The 13,972-nt window shown below is 29.9% G+C and overlaps 2 protein-coding genes across 2 annotated transcripts; one reads left to right on the plus strand and one right to left on the minus strand.

Moving 5' to 3' along the window:
• Positions 1 to 1,202: 1,202 nt before the first annotated feature.
• LOC109808036 (ferritin-3, chloroplastic) lies at positions 1,203 to 3,844 on the minus strand. Its single transcript, XM_020370842.3, has 8 exons — positions 3,445 to 3,844; positions 3,280 to 3,363; positions 2,915 to 2,975; positions 2,685 to 2,772; positions 2,017 to 2,078; positions 1,834 to 1,899; positions 1,627 to 1,690; positions 1,203 to 1,505 (listed from the first exon to the last, which is right to left on the minus strand). Exons 1-8 carry the CDS (start codon positions 3,699 to 3,701, stop codon positions 1,453 to 1,455), a joined length of 735 nt encoding a protein of 244 aa, XP_020226431.1. The 5' UTR covers positions 3,702 to 3,844; the 3' UTR covers positions 1,203 to 1,452.
• An 8,404-nt stretch (positions 3,845 to 12,248) lies between these two features.
• LOC109809892 (LOB domain-containing protein 12) lies at positions 12,249 to 13,394 on the plus strand. Its single transcript, XM_020373310.3, has 2 exons — positions 12,249 to 12,537; positions 13,022 to 13,394. The coding sequence occupies exons 1-2, from the start codon at positions 12,382 to 12,384 to the stop codon at positions 13,361 to 13,363; spliced, it is 498 nt and encodes a 165-aa protein (XP_020228899.1). The 5' UTR covers positions 12,249 to 12,381; the 3' UTR covers positions 13,364 to 13,394.
• The last annotated feature ends 578 nt before the right edge of the window (positions 13,395 to 13,972 follow it).

Below are 13,972 nucleotides of genomic sequence, written 5' to 3' on the forward strand. Positions count from 1 at the left end.
CATTCAACTTCTCAACACACTAGTCCATTTTTAGAGTTATCTTTTTGCTTCTTTCTTTGTCTTTCTTTTCCATCTTCTTATCTCCATTTTGAGTACATTTTGTGTGACTGTGATTTCTTATGGTTTTGTAATCTAACTTTATATTTCTTTTCCATGTAACAACTATGAATTTTGTTATCTTTTATTTTTGCTTCTTTAGTTTGTAAATGTTTCAACTACGAATCTATTTACACCATCTATTGTCACCTTCATTCTATTTTTATACACTATTTTAAAAATATTTTTTTATCGTTTTAAGCTTCATCTTCGTTAAGATAAATTGGTTTACAAAAAAATTCAAACCCGATTATACCCACCCGCTTAAATCCGAATCCGTTTCAACCCGAACCGCCTCAAATCGAAAGTTTAGCCGGTCGGATATGGGTCACATTTTTTCAAAGTCGGTTTACAACGGGTTGGACATTTTTCACCCGAACCCGACCAAACCCACCCGTTGCTCACCCCTAAGCTATAGTAAGAAGCACCAAGAACGCTGCAAATACCAGCCCCTAAAAGCCCCCAACACAATTCAAGTGTACAAAAGGGCGGTATCATTTGTGGCCCAAATTAATTAAGCCATGATATAAAAGTTTGGACCACGATGGCACAGAAAGAGACAGTCAAAATACTTTTTCTCCCTTAAAATTCAGCTGCTTCTGTACCATATTTAAAAACACACATCGTATACGACAAAGATTAATTTTATAATAAGAATAGCAAAAACAATTTATAAAAAAATGTTTATTGAGATTATTAGTATTTGCATACTACATTAGATACTTGACTAAGATCGTATTAAATAAGATTACTATAGGCATTATACCTTTCCTTTTGAGGTTTAGATTTGCTATTTTGAAAAGCGAACATGTTTTAAACAAATCAATTAAAAAGTAGAAACTTATGATTTAACCAAGCATAAGACTAGAGGAAGAGGAAGTGTCAAAGGAAAGTACCTACGAGAAAAGGAAAAAAAAAAACTAAAAACGATTGTTCAGTAAATAAGACATACTTAACAGTTACAATTCACATTTAGATTTTTTTAATAAGATTTTTTGATTTTTTTTATAACAAAATATTTGTCAAATATCAATGTAATCTATTCTATATTCAGCCTTAGCCTTAGATTCGAAGGCTAATCAACTTAACTAATAGGCACAAACAACTAAAAAAAAAGATCTTATGATACATGATATTGAAATTAACTTCTTAAGTTATGCAAATAATCAAGGAATAAAATTATAATTCTAATTTGAATTTCATTTCCATATTACTCCACGCTACTCCGACATTACTAAAAAAACGAGATAATAAGTGACCAATATTATTACTCCACACCCAATTTTGTCATCTCTAACAAAAGGCCTGAAAATACTAATTCACATTTTGCACTAACGAGAGGAAAAAAAAGGTCAATCAAGCAGCAACTCCCTCCTCATGAAGCAACATTTGATCAAAGTGCCACACACCTGAAAGTCATCAAAGAAAACAGTATTTAGATTCCCTTATTTTTTTGGTAATAGAATTTTTTCTTTGAAAGAACTTGGGAAAGATACACTCAACAAAGTTATCTGAATTAGAATTTCTTACCATGTCCTTTGCCAACTCTTCTTAGCTGAGCAACGTACTCAGAGATTTTTTTTATGGCTTCCACCTATAACCAAATAAAAAATAAGTGCTGGGTTTAAATCGACAAAAACTTAATAGAACTTGGAAGTGTTTTGCCAATAATTACTAGTAAATCTTTTGTCAGTAACCTTTAAGAAATAGTTTCATTAAATTACAATGCCTTATTACCTGTTCACCCAAAAACTCGCTTTCAATAAAATCTGCCAATTGCACATCATTGTTTTTTGAGGCAACCTGTCAAACGAAATGCAACATGTTCTAAGAAATGAATTTGCATTTACCAACATCAAAGTAAACATAAATGACACAAATGAAATAAATCAAAACTAGGACCAGACAAAATTATCTTACACTGTGCACGTTAAGCAGCTTCTCATTTGTTAGCTTCTCCAACGACAGAGCAAGTTCCATTGCTGCATCAAGAAACAAACACACAATTCACAGGGGAAGTTCATCGGCCAAAGCAAAAAAACTTTGATCAAATTAGCTTGCATCGTGTGTTACATAGTTCTCTAATTTGGTAAGAATTAAGAAATAATGTACTTTTTAGCAGAATTAAATCAACATGCACATATAAACAATATAAACGTAATCTACAGTCAGAATTCATTTTACATTTACAGAATATTTCAAGTGGGTGATCGAGCTCAGTATTAGGGAGTATCCAAAGAAATGTGCTACTCAAAAAAAAAAATGCATTTGGAAATCATACGATTGAGGATTGTCGTGAATTTTATTCTTTTCGGCTTTTGCTATGTATTGTTAAAAAAATAAACTATCCATATAGTGTAAAACAGTTTCACAGCGTTACCCAATCACAAACTAGCATGTAGGTTGCTATTAAACTCTTTTATTATGCATGATCTTGAAATGTTTTCAAATTCTAAATGTTTTAAGGCTCGACAAACTAAAACACACATCTCATTAAAACAGATGCACAACAAAGCAGTGAATAGAAGAGTTTCATCCTAAATTACAAAACGCATGACAAATATAAAGAGATTCCACGACACACTAACCATATAGCGCATCTCCCTTTTCCTCATGATCAAACTCAGAAAGTGGCATCACTATTGATTGCAACTTCACTTTCCCACCCCTTTTGTTCTGAAAATTACATTAAAACACACACAAAAAAAAAAAAAAATCTCAGTATCACTTATCTGAATACAGCATTGAAACTTGGCATATTTAATTGACACAAGACAAGATATTTTGTGCGATTGAAAGGTGTAATTAATAGTAGTACCTGATATTCCATCAGTTTCTCTGCATGCTCCCTTTCCTCCTCGCTTGACTCCTTGAAGAACCTGTGATCATGACAATCATTAGTTTACTACTCCTCAAAAGGAAAATCAAAACACTAGACAACAGAACAGAACATATAAATAAATAGGCTTGAATTTACTTTTTAACCCAATAGTTTTGTGAATATGCAATGGAAAATTTAAGAATATTAATCCATCATTAATATTAATCCATCATTAATATTAATCCATCGTTAATATATCATTCAAAATTTAAAAAAATATATATATATTAGTGTGTCTAAATAACTACTGAGAAAACTTTACAGAGACTAAAAGTGGAAAATAATTTTTTTTAAAAAATTACTTGGCGAGACCCTTGAGTGCAACATTGTCCCTGTCGAAGTAGGCAAACATGGCATGATAAACGTAGGAAACATTGTACTCCACACTGCGAAACAGGAAAAAAAGAAATTAAAGGGAAAAAAAAGAAGAGAGAAGCGGTTAAGGGGAAAGGAGGAATTGAACTGACTTGATCTGTTCGTTAATAGTGGCCTCACAGTCGTGTGAGTACTTTTGGCGTGCGAGGGAAGCTTGCGGGAGAGTGGGAACGAGGTCGAGCTCCTTCTTGACCTCTTCAAAGGGTTCGAAAACGACGCCGGTTAAGGGGCGGTTGTTGGAGCCCTTGGTGGCGCAGGGGAGGAAGGTTTTGGGGTGAGAGTGGCGAGTGGTACAAGAAGAAGAAGGGTTGAGGGGAGAGAAAGAGGGAGGAGCGGTTCTGAGAAGCATGGTTGCACGAGGAATGAATGAGTGAATGGGTGAGTTGAGAGAGTTTTGGAAAGTGTGTGGTAACGATTTGAGGTTGGAATGGGCGCGTGGCGTGCTCGTCGATTCCTCCAACTATCTAGATTCTAGACTCTTCCCTCCTTCTTTCATCGTTTTCAATTTTTCATCACTTAGCTTTCTCTCTCTCTCTTTTTTTCTTTTCAATCAACTCTCACATCTTTATTTATTTTATCATTCTGGATTTTTAGTGGTACAAGTTGCTTTAATTAGAATGATCATAAATTTGGTTTTTAAAATTAAAAATTATTAAATTTGTCTGGTGCAAATTTACAATTATATTAATTTTAAACAAAAATATTTATAACTCAAAAAATAATATTAATATATTTTCAAGGACAAAATGATAATAAATAATTAAATTTAAGACTTATTTGATATTCTGAATATTTATTTGAGAGTTTCTTGGGATATCTCTAATGGAAATAACTCATTTGAGTTTCTTCATATATTAAAAAATGAAAAAAGTGGTTCTTAGTGTGTCATGTTACTAATAAGCAATTCAAACACAAATTTACTCTAATAGTAAGAAATTTTAAGAAATTCAACTTTTAAATTTTTTTTCTAATTATTTATGAATCAATTTTAAATTTTTATTAAAAAAGATAATTGCACTACAATGAAAGAAAATAAACTACGAGAAAAAATACACAATAAATAGATATTAAAAATAAAATAAAGTAATAGTAAATACATAGACATTATACAAAATTAATTTTCATCATTATTATTTCTAAAACGTTTTTAAATATGTTCAATAAGATCTACTTGAAATCTGGTAAGTAACGGTTGCTTGAAGAAACAACTCTCTCTTCTTTAAGCAACTCGTGTTGCCACGTCAGAGTCCTCTAATGATAAGAAATCGGGGCTTGAATTGTTTCATGGGACAAGCAACTCGCATTGGAGTTGCACTTAGTTTTATTGAAAAATGTGAGAAATTAGAGAAGATGTTTACTCTTTTAATTAATATTTATTAAACATGAATGATAAATAATATTTCTATTAAACATATAGTTAAAGATTTTTTCCTTTATTAGTGTGTATATAAAATATTTATTTGAATAAATTAATTTATTAAATAAAACTCACGGCATATTAATGGGTATGTAACTTTAGCGGATAGGAATCTAGTCAATTTGCATGGAAGTTCACAGGAACAATCGGGACCAGCAAGATTTGGGGAATTAGTGAGAAATCCTGACAAATATTAGATAAACACGTAATAATTATTGTAAATATATTAAATAAAAGTATGTGAATTATAGTAAATATCATATTATTGAATTTGATTTTGATAGATAAAAAATAAATTAAAATTACAAATTTTATAAAATTGAAATGTTCACATAATTAAATTTTGGAAAATCAAAATTGTAATCTATAGATCCAAAAAATACAATTTAACACTTTAAATAATTCTAAAATTTTACTTGCGATTTAACTTTAAAAAAAAAAAACAATGAATTTTTCTAACAAGAATTTAAGGTCAAACAACAAAAGAAAGGTCATGATCCCTTGCCTGTTGGTTGCGAATGTGCTGAGTGCTGAGATCTATCAACGCAGAGAATGGATGTAAAACTAAAAAGATGGACATCGGCCCATCAAATGTGTTATACTTCCGTGGCGAATCAAGATTCACGAGCCACGCATTTTTGTAGACCTGAATATGGGCTCATTGAGCCCAATACAACACTTGGCCAAGCTTAATTGCATAAAATTATGCAAAAGAAAATGACATGACCCAGTTCTCAGAAAAATATATGTATTCATGCTCAATTGCATATAATTATCATAATATTTCGTTAAATTACATCAATAGTTGTTATAATAATTTTTAAATTTTTATTTTTAAAAGCTTCCTTCTTGACAAATCAGTCTGAACAATTTTAAATCAATTTTGAATCAGAAACAAAAGATATATTGAATACTATTTTTTATATATATAGAAAACAACAAAAGTTATTTGAAAGTAGTAACTATATGCTTTTAGTAATTTTTAGTTTTCTTATAACCAGTATTTTAAGCAAGAAATTAATAGGTTTAAATAGTAAGCAATGTAAAATAAACTAAATTTATATACGTAAGATAAATATTTATTTCATATAATTAAAACTTATAATGAATAAATATTTCTGAATATATAAAATATATTATAATTAAAATTTATAATAACTAAATATTTTTTTAACATATAAATTATATATCATGTATTTATTGTAAACAAGTTAGATTGTGATACAAAATTGTTTTAAATTTTTGATCATTTTTTTAAAATATTGAAATTCAATTTAAAAATAAAGATGAAAAGAATAAAATAAAAGTGACAATATGTTAAGAAAAATCTTTAAAATTTTTATTATTGAAGAAAAATCCCTATAAATATTCATGTTGACTAATAATTCTTAAAAAAAACTCTTATTAAAAATAAATTATAATTTATATTGGTAAAAAAATTTCAACACAAAAAACACTGATCTATTCGTACGTGTGAGCAAGAGATTGCTCTCTTTGCAGGAGAGTCATTCAACTGTATTTTTAATGTTATTCATTTTTTTTATTACAATTTTTAATATAAACAATAAAGTTTATCCTAAAAAAAGCTAGTCATTGATGGTTAAAAATTAATAGTGTTATTATATAAATTTAGTAAATAATATTAAAGTTTCAGTCAGACCATTCTATGTGTGGAGGGACTCTCTATAGAAGTGTAAATAAGTTAGATTAAATTAAAATTTACCCGAGATAAATGATATTTATTTTTTAAGTATAAAATTTGAACTTGACTTATTTATTAAAGAAAATATGAAGTTTAGAATTTAAAAGCCAACAATAGACTATTATATATACTAGTATTGGTTAATAGTTATCTTATAGGAGTATTATTTTATAAATAATAATTTTCAAAACATTTGTTAATAAGATCTATAGATTAGTTAGAAACCATTAGACCATGCATATCATTGAAAGAAAACAACATGCATTTCGAAAATGAATCTTCATAACCACGATGCTCATTTAATGTCCGCGTTGGAGGTCTCATGTTTTTTCTCTTCTAACGTGGTGAGATGTCTGTTTCTTATCCCATTTTTTATTGTCTTCAAGATTTGTAATTTCAGAGTAACCAAACGACAACTTTCTGTCTCACCTTCCATCTATGCTCTCAGTCGACTCACCTTACGAGGGGTTGAACTTCTAAACCCATTCAGTCTGATTCAACACTCACATCATTTAAAAAAAAAAAAAAACAATACATTTTACATTATTTGTCATTTTAATATATTTTTTTATTGAAATTGAAATTTTAATAACTCGTGCATTAAAAATTGACATCAAAGATCTACATAGATAGTTTTAATTTCTATTTTAAAAAAATAGTTCCACACATACTAAAAGAACAACACTTGAATTCTGTTTAACTAAAGGAGAGCTAGTATTTATTTTGAAATGCATGAAAACATAAACTTTGAATCATGTGAGGCAATTAATGCAAGGAGAGCTTAGGTTTTGTATCACACTCTACAACTCGTACAAGTTTCAATAGTAATCTCCATCGAAATTAGCTTCATTTATAATAATCCCTACAACTTAATTGCATGTCAGGAATCTCATTAATATCTTGGTGGAGGTACCCATGTTTTCTTTGTTTAATTTACCAGCAGCAACTATAATTTATTTTGTACATATATTCACTTTGTATTAAATAATTAAGTGGAAAGTCAGATAATTGAATTATAGTTTTAAGGATATTTTTTAAGAAATTCTATAAATTATTGACCAATTTAATATCAATAACTAAATTCACCAAAAATGTATCAATTTGATTTTATCCCTCTATTTCAATTTGATTGACCTTAATTAATTTTAACAATTAAAATTGACTTAATAAAAAAGATAGAAGTAATTTGCACGCACAGAGTGTCATTATATAATACTTTTTTTCCTATTTTACTTGATGTTTTAATATATATATATATATATATATATATATATATATATATATTATCAATTTTATACGTACTAATAAATTAAAGTGAAGCAAAACTTAGATTCACATTCATATCCATTACTATGATAAAAAAATATTAACAAAATTCACTGAATTCTCATATTAGTCAATCCAATAAAATTATAGTCACAAATATTCTCCCGTGTGGTAAATTAAAGACCAAAAGAGACCACTATTTAAAACAGCAAAACCTTTTATAAAAGAATTATTTTCCATCAGCCTCATTGTTTTTTTTTTTTTCTCTTACTTTCAAAACTCTTCTCTACAAACTTGATTCATGTTTTTATCAAAACTCTTACAATGAACACATGTTTTCTCAACTAAATCATCATAAGAAAATAATATCATGGAATTATAGGAAATTAATAGCTTCAAAACCCATCAAAGTTATTTTTAATTATACGTAAAATTTCACTTACGTTTAACTGTGACCTCATAAGAAAATTGAGAAAGGTCACAATTGAGAAATACATGAAAACATTCTCAAAGCATATTTAATATATAGGAGGTAAAAATTGAGAAATGGAACAAATGCATTTCGTGTGGTTGGTTAAAAGAGAATAAAATAATGGAATGGAGTGGCTACAATTTGTCCCATCATTTAATTTGGGATGAACTAAGAAGTGAGAGAATACGATACACATTAAGGGTCTTCTAAACAAGACAGACTACAAATTTGAAGTTTAATTACCATGATAGAGGCCGCCTAATCTAAGCTAGCCCTAATTAATACAAATACATGCATGCAATTTATTAATTAATATTTGATGTATAGCTAGATGAAATCCATTTCTGAGTGCGTAATTAAAAAATAATCAATTGGTAAGAGTTTAAAACATTCCGTGAGAAGGGAAGTATTTACTTCCTACCAATACTCTTCAACCATCTTACTTTTTCTTCTTCTATATCTCATCTTTATGTCACGAGGACTACTAGGTGGATCTCATCTTAGTTATTAAAAAAAATGCTTTGTTAAAACTTAACCAAAAAAAAAAAAAAAGCTCTTGTGATTTTTTATGAGTTATTTTACAAACTTTTTTTTTGGAAATTTATATTCCAATAATTAATACAAGTTAATATTATAAAATAATAATATTAATTATTTATCATTAGATTATATTTTATATAGTCAAATTAAATAAATTCGTTAAACTATAAAATTAAATAATATAAACTTAAATGAGTTGATTTTAATGTTAGTCTATTAGAAAATAATAATAACTTAAAATATTAGTTATAAGAAGACTATAATTTTCTGTATAGTGAATAACAAAAAAACTCTTACTCACTTATCCCACAAAAAACTTACTCACTCTTATCTTCCACAAAGTCATTAATTTTATTTGTTTGTGTTCGCAATTAATTATTGAAAAAATTTCACAATAGTTATTAAACAACGTTTAAATCATAAAGCGATAATGAATTTGTCTTTAATAATTAAACATGCAGTAAATTTTAAGGCATTGGGTATATTGTTCTAGCATATAAACTTGTCATTTTTTTGCTTCCACATAAAAAATAAAGAATAAGGTTAAAATTTTGGATTTGTTATATGTTTAGTTATTTATTAATAATGATCTATTTTTTATGCATACAAATATTTTGAATGTGTCTTTTAATTAAAAATGATCTCTTAAAAAATACAAAAAAAAAAAAAAAAACACGGGCCTAAGTTGATAATGATAAAATCATAGCTCACGAGATTAGTCCTCTCTACGTTTCAACTTGTGAAAAATAAAATCCATTATATATATATATGATTAGTTGCTGATGTATTTGTTTCTCATTGGGTAGAATTTTCCTCTGATATGAAAGATCTACCATCAGCCTATGAATTCATAACCGAACAAGAAAACCAAAACCGTTCACTAATAATAGTGCTAAACTATGGGCGAAGACTAGTCGAGATGAATTGAATGCACTCCAGTTTCTGTGTAACTAAGAAGCAAATTGTTGATAACATACTTCAAATTAAAACCAAAATATCATATACTATATTTTAACTTATTAGAGAACTAATAGCCCATTAGGTTTTCTTGAGTTCTCACAAATTCACTAAATGATGCTATATATGTGTCACATACTCACTAGAAGATATAAACATATAATTAATTGGTCGGACGTTTATTATATTATTGGTCATGATGCGTAGCTAAACTCATGGAAAAATTATATACAAGACTTGGTCACTTCTTTATATATATACACAGACGAAGAAATTAATGAAGCTCAACGTGGATGTTTGTTAGAAATACAAACATTCACGTGACACACGCTAACATTACTTTCTCTTTGTGTAGTTGTGCTAGTGCATAGTTTGACTCAATTCATTAATTTTATAAATCAAAGAGAAATGCCTTGTGCACACAACAACATGTATATATTGACCTGGTTCTTACAAACCCTAGTCCTACACTCTTAGCTAAGATCAACTAAACAGACACTTGTTTCAGAGTCAAACAACGTGGAAGCCACATTAGCTAACCCCAACTATATTGCAATTTACAACCTTTGGTGGCGCCGACAATAACCTTTGATTTTATTCCCCATTTATCTTCCCATAGGACATGAATCCGCTTATTATATAGACTCATAACTCGTAAGATAATTTTGTTTTCTCTTCTATATCTTGGATCCAACTTAATTTAACTCTAGGACACCGTAAATTACTGTCCCTTTTACTTTTAATGATTAACTTTATTTTAAAAATTGAAAAGAAGCATAGTATACGACGTCGAATATGTACCAAAAATACCTATAATAATTTAATTAAAGGGTGCTGATTAAGGTTTACCCCCGAAATGGATTGGAAAGAAGAGAGAAATGGAGAAAAGAGAAAATAACATAGTAATTTAATATAAAAAATGAAAGGAAAAGTATGACAAAAAATGAGATATGTACTGGAAGGATCCTATCGGCCACGTGGACCGACACGTGATGTCCTATCGAACATCGGCACAAGGATCCTATCGACCACGTGGATCGACAAGTAATGTCTTATCAGACATTGACGCAGTTCTCAGACACGACCTCGGCTCGGCAGAGGGTCGAAATCTAGGGATAACCCAACCCTTTTCTTATCGGCTCGGCCAAAGGCCGAGAACGAAGAGGTTGTCTCGACCTTTTCCTATCGGCTCGGCTAAGGGTCAACAGAGCCAGAGTAGTTAGGACGATGATCATGATTAACAAGGGAAAACGTGCGATTAAGGCATAATCAGCCGATTAGCACCGTATTACCTAATTTGGTAAGTGTCAGAAGAAGCCCACCACGTTTAAGGCCCATGACAGGTAGTATAAATAGGTCACACGAAACGAGGTATGTCACTGTTTATTTATTACTCTTGAGAATCGTGTTTGTCCTGACTTGAACGTCGGAGTGCCTTTTGCAGGTACCTCCCCCTCTGAAGCATCCACCTGAAGTTCTTGTTCGGCCCTCCACTCACTAGAAGATTACGAGTGTACCCTTAGACAGGTACAAGATAGAAGTGAAATTGAAAAGAAAATATATATTATGTGCAAAGTCAAGCCGATATATCCTAATTAAAACTGGGGAGTACCTTGAAATAAACAAAAATTATTTTTTAACTATATTATTATTGTAAAGTATCCATCAATTTTTGTTAATGATTAATTTCTATAAGAGAATTTATCTGAATATCTTTAATAAAATATTTCTTTTTAATCATTTTTATTTCTATTTTAAAGATTTGAGCTCAAAATATAATTAAAAAAGTCAAGTTTCACTTAGAACAAAGGAACAAGGAATTAATATAAAAATTTATTCTAGTCAAACTAAAAGCTCCTATTTAATTTAAAAAAAATGTCATAAATATCATTTAAGAATAAAATTTATATGTAGAACCATAATTACAGTTGACAATAATATATATTGATATGTAATAAATTGTTTAATACACATAGTAGTGAATAAAACTCCAAAGAAAGTAATATTAACTGTACCTATATAGTAATGTATCTTGGTTTTATCGTACAGATTAAGCCTATGTCATTAGCGTTTGTTCAAGAACGATCTCGACACTGAAGGCCTTTTGAGCCCTCTTGAAATTTCTGCAATAACCAACTTGCGATATGATGCAAAATTTCTCGTAAGGAACCCAATGACCAATCACCATTTGACAACGTGTCCCCAATTGCTCACTTGCTCCTTCGATAAAATATCGGCAAAGCACAGTTTCTTTTTTATTCAAATGCATTGCAGACATCACAAACATAACTGCAACACATGATAAAATTCAGAAAGAATGAGTAATGAATTCTTTCGTGTTAAAATTATACACGACCTCACAATAGGAAATTAAATAAGCCAAGCCATTAATTAATTTGATATAAAAAAATAAATAATTATGTTTTGAAGTTGAGTGGGGTTGATGCTTGAAAGTGATACTCATAGCTACTATTGCACAAAAAGCTAGCGGCTAGCCTCACACGGTGTTGGCCATTATAAATACACACTCCCTGTCTCTCATTTTCTCAAGCTTAGTTGCTTTTCTCTTCCTAACTTCCTCTTTTCTTGCTTTATACTTTTAAGCTTTAAACCCCAAAAACAAAGTTTTTTTTTTTTTTTTCTTTTTGGCATTTACCCTTTTTTCCAACATTCAAATGGCTGGGAATTCTCCGTGTGCTTCATGTAAGCTTCTGAGACGCAGGTGTACCAAGGACTGCATCTTTGCTCCTTATTTCCCTTCCAGCGATCCTCAAAAGTTCGCCTTAGTTCACAAGGTTTTTGGTGCTAGCAATGTTAGTAAAATGCTCCAGGTATGTAACTCATTCACTCTCTGTCTCCTTTGCTTAGTCTTTATTATGAAAGGTGAAATGAAAAAAGGGGTCAATTAGATTTGCTTTTAACTTCATGGGTTTGATAACTTTTTTAGTTCAAAATGGTTTTTTAACTTCTTCCACATATATCACGATAACCAGTGATATGATTAAAATGGTGTTTGAGTCTGGAAACATCCTTCATCTCAACAAATTTGGCTTTTAGAAACTGATAAGTTCAACAAAATCGGTAAATAACTGAATTTCATAAACATACCAATAAATATTTGATTATCTTGTTATATATATTGAGAAAACTTTGTTACGAGAGAGAAAACTTACTTTAGTAATATCTATGTATAGGAAGGAAATAGTTTCTGATTATTGGTTAAGAGATATTATAGTTCACATGAAAAGAACAACTAATTTTTTTAGAGTTGAGTTACACTAGACTCAAATTCTAAGATATATGCTATTGATTCAGGAACTTCCTCTTCACCAAAGAGCAGATGCTGTGAGTAGTTTGGTGTATGAAGCACATGCAAGAGTTCGAGACCCGGTGTATGGTTGTGTTGGAGCCATATCCTACCTGCAAAACCAGGTTTCTGAGCTTCAAATGCAGCTTGCAGTGGCTCAAGCAGAGATATTCTGCATTCAGATGCAACAGGAGCCAGTGATGCCAAATCCAGAAATGCAAGACCCAGATCACAAATCTTACCTTCTCCAAAATGAACTCCCTCAATACCTCAACTATGCCTCATCTAGCAATGTAATTTATGATTCTCTCTCAAGGGAGAGCATATTTGGACATGACATGGTTTCTTAAATGCAAATAAATCACTTTGGGTTCTTTCTCCTTTTTTTAAATCATTCGGCTAATGAGTTGTATATTAATTAGAAATTTTACTTATATATTGAAAGAACGATCTAACAAGAAGTTTACATTCAATTTTCATCATAAATGAAAATTGATTAAGTCAACGATAGTCATAGAAGTGCAAGTGAAATTAGTATCTGAACAAATAAATCGGAAAATACATTTGGCCAGAAAAAAAATCAATTAGATTCTTTTCCATTCATGTTGAAAGTTCTGTGAACTTGATTACTAATTTCTGAAGTTGGGACAGGGGAAGGCAGTTTTAGAGTCAACTCTAGCTAGCATGCAAGTGAGTCAGAGTGTTAGTGATAGTAATTAACCCATTAAACTAATAATTAAGATGCTTGAACATGAATGCATTCAGACGAGGGTCGGTGCTCTTTTTAAAAATGGCAAACATTCTGATGATTAATTATAAATTTAACATCTCATTATGTTAATTGAAAGACAACTCACAAGTCTGCAAACATAAAATCATTTTGTTTTCCCACTAGAATTATTTTTGTTGATTGTTATTAGTAGGAGGAATAAGTGTTGAGACTCTTTTGGAGGTCTTAA

This window comes from Cajanus cajan, chromosome 3 (assembly GCF_000230855.2).
Source record: "Cajanus cajan strain Asha chromosome 3, NIPB_CcT2T_4, whole genome shotgun sequence".
NCBI lineage: Eukaryota > Viridiplantae > Streptophyta > Magnoliopsida > Fabales > Fabaceae > Cajanus > Cajanus cajan.